This window comes from Saccostrea echinata, unplaced genomic scaffold (assembly GCF_033153115.1).
Source record: "Saccostrea echinata isolate AGI-Se365-2 ecotype Australia unplaced genomic scaffold, CSIRO_AGI_Sech_v1 ptg000029l, whole genome shotgun sequence".
Taxonomy (NCBI): Eukaryota; Metazoa; Mollusca; class Bivalvia; order Ostreida; family Ostreidae; genus Saccostrea; species Saccostrea echinata.
This window is the reverse complement of record NW_026889778.1, coordinates 30898225-30919012: the sequence shown is the minus strand read 5'-3', so window position 1 is coordinate 30919012 and position 20788 is coordinate 30898225. Positions and strand designations below refer to the sequence as shown.

Genomic DNA, 20788 nt, shown 5'->3' with positions numbered 1-20788 from the left:
TATTAGAGTTATCGCCCGTTGCTTTTCCGTCGCTACATATTATTAAAGGCAAGCTTGTTTATATTTGATACGACAAGAGTTACCGTTCTTGTGCATTGCATGATGGGACGGAAAAACCCCTCGTCTGAGGGTATACTCCTGTTTGAGTATTCGACCAGACTGCTAACTTCGAACTTTGTACCTGACAGTGTTTGTTTCCAAGAGAAAGACAGGTTATATCTTTAAGCAGTAAGAAATTACCTTGATAGTATCTAGCGGATGTCCAGCAACAACCAAGCAAACTCCACCGACTCCACCCGACACAAAATCTTTATATGGATTTGTTTTACCCATATCCGTATTCGTCTGCAAAATGCACAGGGCAAGAAGTACGCCTTGCGGAATACAGGAAACCGAAATATGCTACTGTTATCTAGAACCGAGTCCACACATCATTTATTTCCGAATAAGTAGAAAAGGAGTAGATCTAGGAAAGGTATAATGCCCTGATAGTATAATGCCCTGATTGACCTGATTATATATATATAATGAAATAAAGAGTTTTTATGTGCACAAACAATATTATTTTTATTGGAAATGATGAATATTATCATTCTCTATTAGAATCATGAAGAAAATGCTAAATAAAAATATTTTATGTTTTATTTGAAAGAGAAAATTGACAGTGGTATAATGTCCTGATTTTGGGGTATAATGACCTGATTGTATAAAAACTGCTAATAAACCCAATTCAGCATAATTTAAATATTACAATTTGATTAAATATCTTTTAAGGATGATATATGAAAGTAGTTTAATTAAGTGTGGGAGAAAATATCTACTATATTTTGTTCAGAATCACTTTTGAAGTTTCAAGGGGTATAATGTCCCGATTCCTGAATGCCCTAATTGACATGACTTACATGTAAATGTGTGTGAATGCTTGATTGAATTACTTGCTTCAATGAAAATCTTAAGTTATATAACCTTACCTTAGATATTATAAAAAATAATATATTGAAAAACAATATATTTCTGAGAAAATGTAGGCCTATATAAAGAAGCATATTGATATCATGTAAAACATGCATGCATATGATTATAAATTAAATATACAGAACAATCTTTAAAGACCTGATGATAAAAATCACATATAACTTAAGCTTTATATTTTATTTGGGGAATTATTGATTACGTATATTTGATGATTCTATACTTGTACTTATAGTACTTATATGTACACTTTTAGAGGATATGATTCTTAGCATTTTATTATAATAGTAAAATAAATGGATGACCTAGCTGATATTTTGAAATGACCCAATACCTAATCTGATGACCTGATAATTTGGAATTACTTGATTGTTTAATATCTTTTAAAACAATTTAAGTTCGTATTTATATAAATAAAGCATATCTGAATATTTGAAAATCATTATTGGCAACAATGGAAGAAAAATTTGCAATATATAATAACTTGATCTCATTTTCCACACATCCAAAACCCTGATATTTTTAAAAAAAAAAAAAAAAAAAAAAAACTTTTTTTTATTTTCTATGGAATTCCATATACGACAGCCAACTGCTTACTGCCAACTGCTTACTGCTTACTGCCAACTGCCACACATATTTGAATAATTTTTCATATTTATATTGATATTTATGTGAATTTTCATAAAACCAGGCGCGGATCCAGGATTTTTTTTACAGGAGGGGTCCACCCCAGTAAAAAAAAAAATCCAACCCAGAAATTTCTTGACAAAAAAAACAAAAAACAAAAACGTAAACTCCTTTCCTAAACGTAAAAAACCTCTTTCTGTGGGGGGGGGGGGGGTTAGGGGTTGACATCTTATGCTTTATATCTATGACTTTTCATATCAACTTAACACGGATCCACGTTTTCTAGGGGGGGGGGGGGTCCAAGGTCATCGTGGCTTTTAGTTGGTTTAGTATATACATTAAATAACTCTACAAATTCCAGGGGGTGGTCCGGACACCCACCCACCCCCTCCCACCGACCCCCCTCCTCCCCTCTAGATCCATGTGAAAACGAAGAGATATAGATCTTTAATTTGAGAAAATATTTCACTATAGAAATTAACGGAAAATAGAAATTTATTTTCAAAACATTTTCCCCCGCGAAACAACAGATCCTTTTTCAGTTTTATTCATTCCAAAGGTTTTGTTGTCTCACGGAGGGGGGGGGTGTTTTTGAAGATTAAAAACAGGAAAATAGTCATTTTATTACCAAGAAAATGAAAATCCCGAAAGATATTACTCGATATTTTAAACTACGCAAAAGTTATTTGTTATTATATCTTTCAGTAATATTTCTATTACAAATACACATACCAACAAATGTTACTCAAGACCCTTTTTAAAGTTTGTTCTTTTGTCGTATGTGACCCCCCCCCCCCCTTTTACCCGCATCAAAAAAAGCTATCAAATTATTTGCCTGCAGCAAAATGCAGAAATTAAATGTTTTATTTTTAAGAGGAAACACCCCCTTCTTCCGATTTACTCCTTCCTCGCCTTTACAGTTTAAAAATTCCTAAATCCAACAAATTTATTATTATTGTAAGAACTACGCACACTAACTCTCGATTCCCGCCTACATTTTTCATCAATTTAATTCAATATAAATGGCAATTTGGACATAAAAACTTGTTTGAATGCAACGGAAAGTTCATTAGTATTATGTACTAATTTTAAAAACCAGTGACAAAAAGTTAATTGCTCTTATTTACAACTCCTTTCATAAGGGGGTAGAAAATTTTATCAATTGAAATCAGGCTGAAAACATCACCATTTTCAAATACTCATGAAAATGGATAAATGACTCTTAAATCTCACCGTATGTTTTAACTTATGTAAAATTTAACATATGAGATTGTTAAAGTGAAAAAGTACAATTTTTATTTGTGATCTCATGCATTTAAAATTTGTAATATAAAATGACTATTTTCCTGTTTTTAATCTTTAAACACGTGCCCCCCCCCCCCCCGGTGAGACAACAAAACCTTTGGAATGAATAAAAACTGAAAGAAAGGATCTGTTGTTTCGCGGGGGAAGATGTTTTGAAAATAAATTTCCATTTTCCGTTAATTTTTATAGTGAAATATTTTTTTCAAATTAAAGATTTATATCTCTTTATTTTCCCAAATAAGTTATGTTTAACATACATGGATCTAGAGGGGGGGATCGTTGGGAGAGGGGGGGTTCCGGACCACCCCCTGGAATTTGTAGAGTTATTTAATGTATAGACCTATACTAAACCAACTAAAAGTGACCTTGGACTCCCCCCCCCCCCCCCAGAAAACGCGGATCCGTGTTAAGTTGATATGAAAAGTCATAGATATGAAGCATAAGATGTTAACCTCCCCCTCCTGGATCCGCGCCTGGTTTTATGGAAATTCACATAAATATCAATATAAATATGAAAATTTATTCAAATATGTGTGGCAGTTGGCAGTAAGCAGTGAACAGTTGGCAGTAAGCAGTGAGCAGTTGGCAGTAAGCAGTTGGCTGTCGTATATGGAATTCCATAATTTTCAAATGATCTCATATGTTTTCACAACATTATTTTTTTTTCTTCCATAAAACAACCTTAATTATTACATGTAATTTAAGGACCCTCTATACACTGATGAAAAATGTTTTTTGGACTTTGAGAAAATTATTTAGCATAAATGAGGATATTTTGAAATTAACTAACTCATTTTTAATATAGGGAGCGTGCCTTTTTTATTCAGGAAAAATCTTCAAAGACAATGAAGTAATAGAAAAGAAAAATTGCCTTCACTTACTCAAATGGATAAAATACATGCAAATAAAGTTTTCAAATACTCTATCTTGGTCTAATATAATGTTTAGAATACTTGTATTTATTTCAAATTATGTGATTTAGTTCAGATTATAATTTATTCTACTTGTATGTCAAATGGTAGGTCAGTCTAATTACACAAAAGTACCCTAAAAATAGGGTGCAGTGTAGAGAGAGTCCTCAATACATAAATATTTGCAACAATCCTAGAATTAATTTAGTTTGAAATGACCTGATATTTGGACTAATTAAAGTTTTACCCTACTTTATATTTCGATCGACCTGATGATTTTAAGTGACCTGAGATATTTTAAATTTTTTTTACAGGTATAAAACAAGTTTGAATAATATATGACATGCATTCATTTAATTGACCTGATAGTTAGTTTATAATGAGGATCTGATATTGTAAAAGAATTTGATTTTTTTAACGGTCTTTCAAATGACCCGGTATATATTTTTATATTTTGTTTACATGAATTAAACAAAAGTTAATGTGTCTAGGATATCTTCTTATAGATAATAAGATAATAGTTTAACAACAATATTTTACAGAAATAATTTTTTATGTGATATATAGCATTCAAATAGGAAACATATATCGCATTCAAATAGGAAACGTCATGTTTAAATAAGAATTGATATTTGTGAATACATGATTACACCTGCTTACTTAAAGATTTATCTAAAATATTTTCATTTTTTCACAAATAAACAAGTTAAAACAATGTTCAAATATGCCTTAGAGAAAAAAATTAAAAAGTTTATTAGGTTGTTTAGCACCTTATTCAATAGTTTGAGATGGATTCAAAAACTTCAATATAAGTATATAAATTCAAATGTATAATAAATTAATAAATAATATTGTCTCTAATATAATGTGTAATAATTAAATCAGAGAAATTAGATTCTATCTGGTGTGTTTATGAAAAATGCGGTCAGCAGAACATGGTTGGGGATTACACAGGTGACAATTACAGAAGCCATATATGGGATGTACGTAGTAAACAGGATATATATGGTCTATGCCCCCTTGACACTATCAGACATAATAAACAAGCAATGTATAATTAGCCAAACAGTGTTTTTTTTTTTTTTTTTCCTTCAATTGATCGATTTATTTTGCTGTACTGTCTGTACCTTGCCGTAGAATTGCATAAATATTGCCGCATATAGCTGTTCATTTTTTTTAAATCCTACTTAAAATTATATCCTTAGAGACGTCATTCATTCGACATTTTATTTAATATGAAAGAAACACATCTGATCAACAAAACTGAATTTGTTTAAAGTATTAAGTTACCTCAGGGCATATTTAAAATATCTGCAATTTTTTTTTAATACTTTTGTAGATTAAAAATAATGTTTTGGCTGTACCACAGCCTGTTTATCAATTTTGTTCATTAATAAGCATATCTAATCAATTTCTCTAAAACTATCAAAGTTACTTCTAAGATTTTAGATTGTTTTGATAAATCATAACACAATATAATAAAATGAATGGAAAAGAGTTCTACAATAAAATGCATGTGTATTATACATATTGCATCAACTTAAAAAATATTAATAGAATTAAGAAAATATAAGAAATTAATAAATTCAAACGAAAATAAACTCATAAGGGAATTCTTCACATTTTCATTAGTTTCAATGCATGAGTATTTTATTCCCCGAACGTCTACTCGCTAAAACAACTATTTGATTATCACACTCAATTAAGGAAGAGATTGCAAGGGTCCATGAAAAAAATCCGCTCAATTAATTTTTCTCATTTTTACATATAATTTGCCTTGCGCTAATGGTATCATAATATGAAAATGTCAACCATGGTCATCAGGGTTATAAGGAAGATATGGTTGCCATGATAACCACTGTTTTTCAATAATTTGATATTTATGTGGTGAAATTTTAAGTATGTCATACAGGTATCAAAACTGAAACAAAATTAAATCATTTTCACCAGATATTAAATAATATGCTTTATATTCATTGAAAATAAAAAATTGTATCGGAAACTATTGATAGATGTAGTAATGCCACAGTTGCTTTGGGGAGTAGTCATTGTAAATATGCAGTAATACTTTCACCCCAAGAGCAGTTTTCAACGTCTTGACAAAAAAATGCCCAATGAATTTTCCTAAAATCAATGTATTTTGTAACAATCATTATAAGTGACTTATGGTTAAAATATGAAGTGGGGTCATCACATTCTTTTTTACGCTACATGCATTTCAATAATCCCCCCCTTCCTAAAATATTAAAAGATTTCATAAATTTTAATCTGATGGTTTGTTGCTGAACCTTTAATATGCATAATCTGTTTAAAAACTATAGAAAATACGTATGGATTAATAAATATTTTTTTCCTGAAAATCTTGCGGTGGTTGCTCATTTTATACGTAGAGCAGAATGATAAAAGTATCATGTACACAAAAAACAACAATATGCATACTTTTTTCCCCATCTCCAAAATATTCATTCCGTTATTAGATTAATATAAATATAAATATATTAATATAACTATATACATTCTTAACCAGTGCACAGTGGTCCAAGGGCCAAATTGTTCATGCTCTGAACATTCGTCGAGTTCTCTGCACTGTGACTTGGAATCGGAAAAGGGGGGGGGGGGGGAGTCACTTGAACACATTGAATGAATAGGTTATTTCAGAGAACTTGTACCTACAATATATACCGTATATAAAAATCCTAGCTATTATCTTATTTAGCAAATTTGAGTGATTCACTATTTAATATTTACATTTGCAAATATTTTTCCTTCAGATTCATTGCAAGTTAGAAAACAATTCATTTTCTCATGAACTAGGTAAGCCTACATATCTCCATTGTGACGTCATAATGCCACACTTGACGTCAAAACTATAGTGCAAACTGTTTTGTTTCAAGAATAATTATTGTTGAATGACATTTATAAATTTGCGCTTCATGCTCACGCGGTTCATGAAATATGCTGAGGTGAAGTGTCTTTGTTCATGACCTTGTGAATTTAAAAAAAATAAATTCATTTTTCAAATATATTCCCGTCAGCATGATGAGTTGAATTTTTTTTTTAAATGTATAACGTATACTCAAAAAAATTTTCTCTCTCTGGTATACCAGGCCCTAAGACCATAAACTGAGAATAGACTTAAGCAAAAATTTCAAACTAATATAACTTTTGAAACAATTTTGATATGGAAACAAAATTTTCATCTTATATTTGAATTTAAATTTTAGGTAGCTAAAAGGGAGCGTAATGGTGGCTTATAGGTGCTTAATGGTACCTTCTAGACAATCTTTAAGTCACCATTAAGCCAAGCTTATAGGTGCTTAATGTCCAAACTCCATTAAGCTACCATTAAACCACCTTTAAGGTATGTCACTCGTCAACCTTTTAGAAAATTTCAGTCAGAACCTCTTACTTAAAAACTATTTATTACAATTCAATCTTTATAACATATTTAAATTAAACAATGTAAAATGTTAAACATTGAGTCAATAGGCCATAGTCTATTTTAACAAAGGGCGCAGCAAGCCCCAGAAAAAAAATATTTCAAGACAACAAAGTATTGACTACGAAAATACATGTAACTGTAAACAGTGGTAAAATGTGGATCCACACATCGCATTCAGGCACGTAGTGTCAGGACTGATTTAACAGAATGCAATTGTTTTGTAAAACACATTTCGATTAGCTAACGGGGGGGGGGGGCTGTTGTTTGGAGCAGTTAATTAAACATATTCCAGTGCGGATCCAGAAGTTCCCGGGGGGGGGGGTAGTGCCGAAAGGGGGGGCATGGGAGGGGGTGTCCCCCTCCCATAGGTGGGGGTTCGGGTTCTCCCCCCGAGAAATTGTCTTTAAAAATGGCTCTAAATGGTGCATTTCCCAGCATTTTATATTGAATTATATAGTTTTTAGCCACTTTATTTCTAGTTGTTTTTCAAGACCGACCTACCCAAATTTTAGAGAATTTGAACCAAAAATTAAAATTTGGGATTATTTTTAACTTACATGTAAATATGAAAAATAAGACTTTTCTAAAAAAAAATTAAATGCAAAATCTGATAAAATTAGAAATATCGCCATTGATATTATAATAGTATCCAATTCTTCATTTAAAAATGCAGGTCCAATGTGTCGCATGTGAAGCTCTAACTACCAAAATACAACTGATGTGCAATTTCCCAACACTTAGAAAATTTGGATTCTGTGTAGAAACCATAATTACTCTTTTCAACTACTTGACTATACTGTTCATATAATTTGCAGTATATAAACAAATAATGATATCTCATGTTGAAAAATAAATACAAATTATTTTGGTAAATTGTTTTAAATATTGCTTATTCATTGGGGGGGGGGGTAATTATATGCACTCTTTAATTCTTTTCTTTTTTGTTCACCCACTTACCAGCCTAATGTTTGAAAAAAAAAGTCTTTGGGAAATTGTTGGAATTATTGCTTATTCATTGGTGGTGGTGGGGAGGGGGGTTTAATTATATGCACTCTTTAATTCTATTTATTTTTTACCCAGTTACCAGCCCAGTGTTTGAAAAAAAAAGTCTTGAAAAACAATCAATAAAGTAAGTAAGTAAGTAAGTAAATTATTTATTATAGTGACATGTGTATTATACAGTTATACAGTGTATTTTACAACAATATACTTAGTTTTTTACACCCGGCCCAAAGGACCTATATGTCACTGTTTATATGTTAACAATATACATATATACAGCCACATAAATGAAGATAAGTTATATTAGAATGTTCTTTTTGTGAAATTCTGACGAGTTTTAAAAGCATCGAATATAAAGTTTGCAGAATGTCTGGGAAATTTACATAAAATATCTGAAAAGAATGTATCGTCTAAAGACAAATTTGACAAATTTTTAAAACCTGTTTTACGGGAGAAGTCTATCCTTTTAATTTCATATAATTTACAGTGTGATAAAAAATGTTTTTCATTTTCAATTTCGTTATTTTCGCAAAACTGGCAAATTCTGTCTTGGGGTGGCTCAGATTTCCAGTCCAGTTTCAATTCGAAGTGGTAATACACCGCAACGAAACATTGCCATAACTGATCGGACAGGTTTCGGTAAATCCATACTGACGTACTGCTCCAGTTCATATTGATTTTTAAAAAGACGATAAGTTCTTAGTTTGGGAATTTTTTGTAAATCTTCAATCCATTGTCTTTTAATTTTCTGACATTGGTCTGTTCAACTTGCGGTTGCTTTTTAACAATTCTACCATTTGCTGTAATTCGAAATTGCTTGCCATGTGGCATTTCGTTTAAGATCGTGCGTGCATTAAGTTCGATAAGTCTTTCAGTATGGGTTTTACTCGATCTGAGAAAGACGGTTTTGAACTTTTCTATTTCTCGGAGTTTACACTTTTCCCGTAACACTGCCTTTTTTTCAGTAAGAGAGGATACTGAAATCTTTACAAGGCCTGGTCTGTTGCCTCTGCTTTTCAAGCGACATGCGGCCACGACGTTTACATTCTCGTCAAGATGACCTATAATTTCTCGAGCAACATCAAGAATATCCTCCTCTCTATCGCATTTGACGTTAGTTGCAATAAGTGTTACACTGGGATCCTTTTTATGAACAAAACCAAGTCTCTCAATGGTACTTACAAGTCTTGAATATGGTAAAGACACTTCTAAAAGCCAGAAAACTCCATCGAAAACGCAGCAAAATTCTGAACACAATCCATCTTCACGCATGCGCTCATCATTGTCAATAAAAAAGTGGCCAATTCTTGGTTTCACAGGACCTCTACCTTATACATGTACATATCTGTTTTACCACAATTCATTATACAAAGTTGTATCCCTTAGATGTTTTTTTTTTTTTTTTTTTTTTTTAAAAAAACATCATTCAACTGCAATTAAAAACAGATCTTTTGCCTTTTAAAATTGTATTGAAACTTCCATCTTTAAAAGGAACACTTTCAATGTGCTTTTTGGTACAGGTCACAACGTTAACAACTGGTAATTCGTTATTACTCGAAGTGTCTACTTTCCCAGTAGTAAAAACAACCTGATTATGTCATGAAAATATTGTATTAATTGATTTTTTCTAAATAATGATAATAATAATCACAGTTTATTCACGTAGTTCAATAAACACTGACAAAGTAACATTCAATGAAATTCTTGAAAGTATATTACTTTAGCAATTCTAAAAACCGTAATAACTATGTGCAGTTTTGGTTGTTAGTATGTGTAATCACTAGCTGCACGGGCTATCATGATCTCTTTACCTGTGTGTGCGCTAAGCGGAATTTCAAAGGGATTTCATCTCTTTGTGTAAAACAGTGGACTTGGATGGAGTCTCATTTATGAAATATATTGTTAAAATGACACTTGTAAAAAAAAAATTGATTGGGCTTGGGGGGGGGGGTGTTCACGAACCCCCCAAACCCCCCTGAATCCGCCACTGTATTCTAAATGCAATTGCTATGTAAAATCATTTTTATTGGCTAATGGACAAGCGTCGCAGGTAAAACTAGTCTTCAACCAATCTGCTCGTCGGAGTTTACGGAGACAGCCGCGTAAAGACTTCAAGACATTTACTGGGGCTTTGGATTGGGTCTAATTTAGTCAAAAATCTGGATTTCAAAATTGAGTTCGCATATATAATGCTAACAAGTGAAATTGCAAGCTGTTAATTGGGCAGCTCTCTGTTTTTCACGAATTTCACTCAATCCGAAACATAGAAAATATATATTTACAAAAATCAATTCAAGACAAAACCTACAAAACCTGCAAAAAAGGAGGGGGGGGGGGTCTTTTCGATCTTTTAACTGCGTGTGTGTGTGTGTGTTTTAAGATTCGTATGACATGTACATGATGTATATTTTGAAAATAATTAAGGAAATTGGGACGAAAACAAAATTAGCTGATAAATGAAGCTATGTTGTCCAAACGCAAGAGAAATAGGATGATCAGGGATCAGCAGAATATTCATTTATTACACAATAACAAATCTTAAAGTTGATCTATTTATTTGCCTGTTTTCCCCCCTTTTGTCACCATCCTCATGCCGACCAAACAAAACAATAGTTCTACAGCACTATTTAAAGTCAACACATTTCATTACCTCTCACAATTAATAGCCTCTTTTAGTCTCTCTTAGTCCTTGAAGATTATATAATGTACAACGATACAGTATTTTTGTCCCATTTCATCTATCTACTATTTAAAAGTCTGTAGTAGTGGTCTTTTGTGAATAATATAACACACGTCGCCACTTATGGGTTCATCATTTGTTTAGTATTGATGGAACAAAATACACACACACACACACACACACACACACATATACATATATATATATATATATATATATATATATATAGAGAGAGAGAGAGAGAGAGAGAGAGTAGTAGTAGTAGTAGTAGTAGTTGTTATTGTAATAGTAGTTAAGCCCTGTAATAGGAATAAACAATATTAAGCATAAAAAATTCAACAATAAACAATTGCTTATTACAAGAAAAATAACTCTTGCTATCTTCATAAAGTTTAAAGTGCTTTACAAGTTATTCCCCTTGACTGCATAAAAATATTTTGAAAAAACATTAATTCTGGAAGTGAATATTATGCATATACAGCATTACTGAATAATATACATTTCAATGCAACTATTTCACGTACCATTTATCTATGATAAAAACATTATATTTCATATGATAATCAAGTAATTACCTGTTTATGGAACAAGGCTAACTCAATAAAGCCGCATGAACACCACCCCCACTTTTTTCCAAAGACTTTTTTACTATTTGAAATGTTAATTGAAAGGCCGGTTGCCTCATCCCCTTTTTGTTGTAGTATATAGTCAAAAAAGGGTTTTGTAGTAGTGTATGAATAAAATTTGGTACTGAAAGAAGTTAACCTAACCACCCTCCCCCCTTTTTTTTTTGCTTGTCAAGTTTTTTTTTTTTCAGGTAAGTTGAATATTTTTCTCTGACAACCCCCCCCCCCCCTTTCAAAAACGATGCTACGTCCCTGGAATTTACTTATGAATGATAGAAAATGCATAAATTAGATAATTTACAAAAATATTAAATAAGATATTAATCAAGATAATAAAATATAGAGTGCACTTACTGTCAGTACATCTTTCACGTCAGTCAGAATAATATAGCAGACTTCACATTAGATACAGTCAACTTAACACATATGCACTGTTTAGAATTTACCTCTAAGGAATCCAACTTTCTAATGAACAAAGGCAGTTCACCAAAAGCGGGAAAAAATATAAAGTAAATCTATTGGTTCTTCAAACCACATGCCACACATGTCTGAAAATGACCACACAGGTAAAATAGCCATAGGCTTACTCATTTTGCAAGTGATATGGAGAATGATATAAGAAATGAATGGGGATGTCATGTTGTAAATTTTGAATTTACCGGGTGGTAATAAATACAAAATTTACAACATGACATTTTGTATTTACTGCCACCGGGTAAATTCAAAATTTACAATATGACAGAGATAGGAGGCATATTTTAATTCATTTTTATCAAAGTCATGAGGTGTAGGTATATTTTTGAATAATAATTTTGAGCACAAGGTTCATAATAAAATATCTGATGATGCAGGGAATCTTTTGGCTCTAGATTTGACAACTGAAAACAAGCGTCTGAGTTCAACTACAATATATGGACCAAATGAGAATACACCCCTGTTTTATGAAAGACTATCAGATATTAAGAAGTGAAGTTCTAGATATCATTTCTGATATACTTGGCGTAAACCCTCTCCATGTAAACAAGCAAGATTAGACTTTTTTCCATCTTTTTAGAGAAGGTCCAAAATTAAAGAATTTAAGGGCTTTATCAATAAAATTCCATGAAACTGTGTCAAAAGCTTTTTCAAAATCAATCATTAACAACAATCCGGGGATATTTCTTTCTTCTCTATAATGCATTAAATCATAAATTAACCTAGTATTTTCACCTAGTATCTTCCGGGTACAAAACCTGACTGGTCTGAACTTATAATTGTGTTCAAGATATTTTTCATTCGACTTGCTATACAACCAGAATCTATTTTATAGACAACATTTGTAAAGATATTGAGTGCCAGCTTTTTATAAAAAAAAAAATAAATAAATAAAAAATATATATATATGCTTTCCTTCTTTAGATATACAAGTGATAATTCCCTGTTTTTGTGATACAGAAAGCTCTACTTTTTTGTAACCATAATTCATTGATCTACTATAAAATTACCTAGCTGTTTCCAAAAATCCTGTTGTAAAACCATCACTTCCAGGACTTTTATCATTTCATAACTCTTGAATATATAAAGCATTACATATTTCTCCCATAATACTAGTAGTCATAAAAAATATTCAAGATTAAAAACATATAAATCTCAATCTCACCATTCTATGGGAATAGGCTTTCTCACAAAATTGTTATAATATACAAATGTCAATATGGATGGTGATCTGTAATTTAATACGTTATTTAAAAATACTATCTCTTTAAAAATATATCAATTACTCACTTTGAACAATATCATCCAATATATCTTTGATCATCATAAAAACATATAATCTGATTAATATCAAATTACTTCTGTCAAATACTTAAATAAATATTGATCTTGTAATCAATAATAAATATACATCATAAAATAACTTTCTTTCAAATTCATTCATTCTCTTTAGTACATGTAAGTGCAAATGGAAATGGCTTTTGCATACTATATGATGAACATTTAAAATATGAAATTAATATTAGTAACTTAGCAGAGAAGGAAATCTGTCTCAAGTCAAAATGTCTTTTGTGAATATATAGTCTGGCCTGATCAACCACTGAACAAAGACTAGTCATAATAAAGCATGAAAGCTCCAACCCAGTCAATAAAACCAATGAAATCAGACCTTTCAAATCAATAACAAATAAAAACCAAAATAACAATGACCACTTCAAAACACCTGACCAATGCCCTTAGGTATATATATAAGTATGTACAGGTAAGGGAGAACTAAGGGATGGATTTAGGTTTTGAATAACAAATGTAAATAAAAGTTAAAATATATATTCTGGCAAGTTCTATAACTTTATTTTGTACAAATCCAACACTATTGCAATCTCCCCCCGATCGCGGAATGACGTCCACGTCATTCAAAAGGGAAACTATAATCCTGAAATATAAAGCATAAAATTACATAATATATAATTAAAACATTACTTGGATGATGCTGAGACCGGATTTAATAAAGCCAACTGGCAAACACTAAAGTCCACATTCTGTAGAGTTCCTTGTTTCATCAACGTTTTTATGTAGTTTGCTGTCTGTAACCAGTCTGGCTGTGTCTTACTCTGGCTCATCATTATGAAATCCTTTGTCCATGGTGGCTTACTCTTGTTTCTTGTTGATCTTCTTGGTGCTGGTACCGGTACTTGGGTGCTGTCTTGTGTAGAAAGCTCATGCTCCTGATGAGCAGTATCATCAGCATGTGAAGGCATATCATCATCAATATCATCGTCAACTTCATCATCATTATGCTCTTCATCCTCTTCAGCATGGTTCACGACTCATCCTGGTGGAGAACGTCCTCCCCTGAAGCCATAACCGAAGCTTCCTCAGCCAAGGAATGGTCGTCACCATCTTGACTGGGGATGTCTTGATGTGAATTTTCTGACTGCCTTATAGGGTAACCTATAAAAGAAAATTCCCTATCTGAATCTGATAAATTCTCATTAGAAATTATTGTTTCTATTGGAAATTCTCTTCTTGTTGCCTTCTTCTTACATCTTGGTGGTTTTGATGGAGGAGGTGTAGACTTCTGTATTTTAGAACCTATTGGAAGCAATAAATTTCTATGTAGAACTTTACATCTTCCTTCACCATCCTCTCTTCTTACTTTATAAACTGGTATGTCTTTATTGGATTGAGCAACATCTACATAAGGCTCATCTTCCCACTTGTCAGCGATCTTATGCTTTTCATCATACGATACAATTTTCACCAATACTCTTTCTCCGACCTGTACAGTAGCCGCTCTTGCCCTTAAGTTGTAGTTTTCCTTCTGCCTTTGTTGAGAATGCTTGATTGCTGCATTAACTAGCTTATATGCATCTTGTAGTCGTTGTTTCAATCTATCAATGTATTTAGTATTGCATTTTTCTTCATCTGACTGCTGAAGAAATCCAAAGATGATATCAACTGGTAATTTAGGCTCTCTCCCAAACATTAAGTAAAATGCCGAGAATCCTGTTGAATAATTTGTTGTGGCATTGTATGCATGAACCAAAGAATTAATGTGGCTTTTCCAACCAGGCTTTTGGGAGTTTTCTAAAGTTCTAAACATGGAAAGAAGAGTTCTGTTAAAGCGTTCTGTTATACCATTACCCATCGGATGGTAGGGGGTTGTTCTTGATTTGGAGATTCCTAAAAGAGTACCGTACATAATTCTTTAATGATATTGCTGCAGAAGTTTGTTCCTTGATCTCAATTTATTTTTTGCTGGAATTCCGTAATGCAAAATGATATGATTGAAGATAGCTTCAGCAGTTGTTTTGGCTGTCTCGTTTCGAGTTAGTATTGCCACAGCAAATCAGGTAAAATGGTCTGTAATGACTAAGATGTTTTGTATTCCTCCCTTTGCTGGTTCCAATGTCAGGATATCCATGCATACAAGTTCCAGTGGCTGGGATGTTTGGATATTTACTAATTCAACTCTCTGGTCACTTGCCTTGGTCTTCATTCATCTTTCACAGCAATCAATCCAATCGATGATATCTTTTTGCATCTTTGGCCAATAAAATCGTCGTCGCACCAATGAAATTGTCTCTGCCCGAGTGTCCCATCTTATTGTGCAGGTGATGCAACACAGTTGGAATGGTTGACATAGGAATGACAGACTCACTATCCTCTGATTTCACTTCTCTTATTAGGATGTTTTCTTTGACTTTGGAAAAATTCCTGTAGAAAATTAAGTCATTTTCGGTATTTAGAGAATCCCTATCTGGTCTGGTTCCTAATTCTACTTGGATTTTTCTTAGGGTCTTTATCTTGTAGAGCTGATTTATCCAGATGATCCGCTATTTCTAAACTTGGCTACATCAGCTGGCTAATAGCATCATCTATGGCTTTAGTCAGCATAAGGTTGTCCAATTTGGCATATAGCTTTAATAGAGTCGCTGTTGATGGTTTCTGTGTTGTTGAGTCTGGAAAGTCTATCTGCATCTGTGTTTGATTTTCCTGGTCTGTATAAAATTTTGAAGTTGAAGGAGGCCAAAGCAGAAATCCATCAATGTCCAGTAGAATCTAATTTTGCAGTACTAAGAACATAGGTAAGTGGGTTATTATCCATGTAGACAGTAAATTCCTTTCCTTGTAGATAGTCGGAAAATTTTTCAGTTATCGCCCACTTCAATGACAAAAATTCAAGCTTGTGAGTTGGATAGTTCTTTTCAGACTTGCTTAACCCTCTGCTTGCATAAGCAATGACTCTGTCTTTTCCTTCCTGTTCTTGATATAATACTGCACCAAGACCTGTCTGGCAAGCATCCATGTGTAACTTAAATGGTTTTGTGAAATCTGGATAGCCTAGAACAGGTGTTGAAGTAAGCTTGTCCTTAAGTAAAGTAAATGCCTCCTGTTGTTCTTGTTCCCATTTCCATTTTGGGTCTGGTTTCTGCTTTCCTTTAGACTTCTTTCCAACAGCCATAATGTCAATTAATGGTCTAGCAATTTTTGCAAAGTCCTGTATAAATTTACGGTAATATCCCGCAAAACCTAAAAATTGCCTAACTTCCTTTGCGTTTGTTGGAACTAGCCAGTTTCTGACTTTCGACAACTTGTCTGGGTCTGGCTCAACCCCATCTTCAGACACAATGTGTCCAACATATCTAACTTTCTTCATGAAGAGTGAACACTTCTTGGGGGAAAGTTTAAGCCCGTATTCCCTGATGCGCTGGAAAACTAACTGCAATCTGTTGATATGTTCCCTGAAAGATTTTGAAAAAATAATTAAGTCGCCTAAATATATAAAACAAATTTTAAGATGTAAATCACCTAAGCGTTGCTCTTGTAAACGTTGGTAAGTTGCAGGTGCATTGGCTAAGCCAAAACTCATTTTATTGAATTCATAAAATCCAAGAGGGCCCACAGTAAATGCAGTTTGTTCTTTATGCCGCTCATCTATCTCTATTTGGTGGTACCCTGATTTCATATCGAGAACACTGAAATAGGTGTTTCCTGATAGTGAGTCCAGTATCTCCTCAATTCTAGGCAAGCCATAGTTGTCTTTTACAATTCTTGAATTCAACTGTCGATAATCTATGCAGAGTCATAGAGATCCATCACTCCTTACCAGTACAATATTGGAGGAGAAAGGTGAGTGTGAAGGTCTAATAATTCCTGCTGCCAACAACTCTTTAATATGTGACCTGAATTCATCTATCATAGCAGGTGGAATTCGTCTGTACTTTTGCTTAAATGGTGTTGAGTCAGCAAGTTCAATTCTGTGTTTCACTTTGTCTGTTGTTCCAATGTCTGTGGCACCTGTTGAAAATATATTCTGGTATGACTCCACTAATTCTCTGAATGCTTGTTGTTCTTCATCTGATATATCCTCTGGCAGGTGGATTTTGGATAAAATGTCTTCTAATTCTGGTGACACTGATGAAGAAGATTCACTAGATGATGGTCCTGTATCCTGAATTCCTACTGGCTAAATCTCACAAATGATGCTCTTTGGTGAAACCAGGATGGTTCTAGTTGTGACGCTGTTGATGGTTACAGGCATTATCTGATGATCCTCACACAGATAAGGATGGAGAGTTGCCTCAATATCAACAACACTTGGAATACAGGATTTGTTAGATTCATGCATCATAACAATACATCTGTGGTAAGGAATCTTCTTGTCAATGTACCCATTTGATGGTAATGTTGCTGTTTGGAGGAATGATCACGCTGGATGTCTCCGCATTTTCACTAAGCCTACTGAATACCCATTCCTACTTAATTCCTTCTCTCTGATAGCAATACAGGGGAAGGCTAAGTACCAGGGTGTCGTTAAAGCTGCTTCTTGAAGAAATCTGGATCTATATTCCTCCTTTGTGACATCTATAAGACTCTGAGTTATGTTGATTCAAATAAGCACAGGAACATACATATTGTAGTTGCTATTTGCAACATCAAGGAATAAACAATCCTGGAGTCTGTCCAATGTTGGAATACCAAATGGCATTAACACATACATAACCACTATATGGCATCAGTTGTCCATCTGCACATTCTATATTAATGGCCTCTTCAATGGGATGTAACTCTACATCTTCAAGGTATTGATCATAAAATGATTGGCTAATGGTAGATACAGTGGTACCAGTATCTAGAAGAGCAGTATACTGAATGTCGTTTATGGCAACTGTAATCTCATTTGGTTTTCCTTAGGGGTGCAATGATACACAAACCTCACGATATGATACGTATCACAGCATTCAGTTCATGATACGATATGTATCATGATACATGACAAGGTAAAGAAGTCTTTCAAGTTTGTCATCATATTTTGTAAAACTCGACAGGGTTATATCAAATGTTCATATTTTTTGATAATTAAAATATCAATTTGTTAACTTTATTTGGATTGATAGGTAGATTTTTGAGTTGTAACAATATTCTAAACCAATAAAGAACATTTACATGGAACTACGGTAGCCTGATATGATTTATTTATAGAAGGGAGCCTTTCCTCATAAACTTCCTATTAAATTGGAATGAAAAAGAAAGACATTCATTCTTTTATTCCTTTTATTTACGTAGAAAACCAGTTGTCATATTTCTCGTGTTATCACATTCTAGTCCACAAGTTGGATATACACTCGTGATGAGATACCGTGTATTACCATAGAATACGTTTAGATCTAAAGGGTTTATCACTTGTCTTAACATCTATAATTTTTAATCACATTAGGAATGAGATAAAGTCCATCACCCTGTTAAATCTGAGGTCTGAAAGATGTTGGAGATGGGTTTAATTGCAGTTACTGCATTATCGTAGACCTCATGTTTTGCGCAGAAGTCATTTTGAAATTGTAAACAAGGAAACAAAACAGACAATTCGGATAATTCTGGACCGATTGAACCGAACCATGATATCAGTTTAGCATATCATGAATTGAACCATGAAAAAATATACCGCGATATACCGTCAAATGGTTTATGGTTGCAATCTTAGTTTTCCTACCTCTTTGATAGGATGGTCTAGATGCACTGAATGTTTGTGGTAATCGTCTGTTGTAAGTGTACTGACGATCCTTAAATCCTTGCATTGCAGTGGTCAGTTGATTAATCTTTGCCTCAAGATCATCAAGTCTATCAGTCGACTACTCAACAGGTATGCAGCTTTTGCAGTTGCTGATTTCTTCTTCTTGATTTGAGTTTGATGCTCTATCTCTACTTTTCTCACTGCCAATCTGAGCTCATCAAAGTTGAGAGTCTTGTCAAAGAGATGTCCACAAATATCTTTCAGTGATGGCCTTTTGAAGAACATTGTCCGTAGCATCTTGTTGGACTGTGACTGTGCAATAAGTCCTTTCTGTATGGCTTTGCGTAGAATGTCCTCTAATCTGCAACTCCACCTTGCACATTCCTCATCATCCTTTTGTCTAGCACTATAGAACTTGGATAGGATGTCCTCTTTCTCAGCTACAGTACCATAGATGCTATCTAGTTTCTTGATGATAACTTGCGTGGATGCTCCTGGTCCAAGATGCACTATCACACGACTCACTTCTCCCTTCAACAAACATCTAATGGCATGATGGATGGTGTCTGGATGATATGATTCATTGATGAGACATTCAACTTCATACTTCCAAACATCATAAGTAACATCACTCTTATATCTCCTGAGAAAGTAGATATCCGTGGGAACGGAGTGTAAGGCAAAGGTTTCCCTGAAGATGGTGAAGGTTGAGCTGTGTTACTGGAAGCTGTGGTGCTTGGAGATACAGCTGTTTCTTTAAGTTCTTCCTTAATAAATGTAGATGTCATCCAGTCTATGAAGTCCTGTGGGGTATCAGCCTTAAGCTTCAACTTCATTGCCTTCCAGGCTATAAGCATGTTCTTCACCTCCTCGTTTGTCACCGCTACTCAGGGACAAACCTAGACCCAAAATTTAGGGAGACTTCACTTCTCCCTCAGAGAAATGTGGGGAGAAGTTTTGAATTCTAGGGAGACTTCTTGGCGCATGTGGCGCACATTGATATTATTAAACTTTTTAAAAATAAAAACATTTCATTGTTTATTACTTAAATACATTTCAATAATTTTCAATAATTTTTTTTCTGTATTATTTAAACATCCTAAAAATAATTTAAAAAGAAAAAAAAAAGATTCTTTAAAAAAATAAACTTTATATTTTTCCAATTACAAGGTATATAAATATCTAGCAAAATAAATAAAACAATTACAATGTAAAAGTTTCTATTTGATAAACTTGTTTATCACATTTTTTTTTCATTTCTTGCATAGTATGCACAATTAACTTTTAAATGATTCACACGTTTTTCTCTCCTCTCAGGGGTTAGATTTTCAGGCTCTTGGCATAGTCATAATTTTGTTATTTTCTCTTCAAAATTCGTTTTCAATATTAAATTCTTTTTCTAAAAAAAAAGTTTTCATGCACTACTGCATGCCGATTGAACTACTTATGTTTATCAGACATGTGTAATTTCTTAGACAGTTAATAACTCCACAATTTAACAGTAAAAATATGTCTGTATTCACAGCATGTATTAATTATTTGACAATAAAAATATCTCAAATCATCTCCAACACCTTTGGCACGACATTGATAGCTGTCCAGCTGTTTTGTGTCTTGTGTATAACTTGTAACAATGGACTTTTTCATACATGGAAGTGTAAAATCTAGAGGAGTTCCGACAGATGATTTGATACATTGGTCATAAGAAGCCAAACAGGTGCAAGTGCCCTGCTG

General features: G+C 33.2%; 1 protein-coding gene across 2 annotated transcripts in view; it reads right to left on the bottom strand.

Moving 5' to 3' along the window:
- LOC133195819 (mitochondrial carnitine/acylcarnitine carrier protein-like) overlaps window positions 1–384 on the bottom strand; it is a 243894-nt gene extending 243510 nt beyond the window's left edge. For both annotated transcript variants that reach the window (XM_061331772.1, XM_061331773.1), the window contains exon 1: window positions 241–384. In XM_061331772.1, coding sequence (XP_061187756.1) covers window positions 241–333 — 93 coding nt within the window. In that variant the 5' untranslated portion in view covers window positions 334–384. The remainder of the gene's footprint in view (window positions 1–240) is intronic.
- Window positions 385–20788: the final 20404 nt, after the last annotated feature.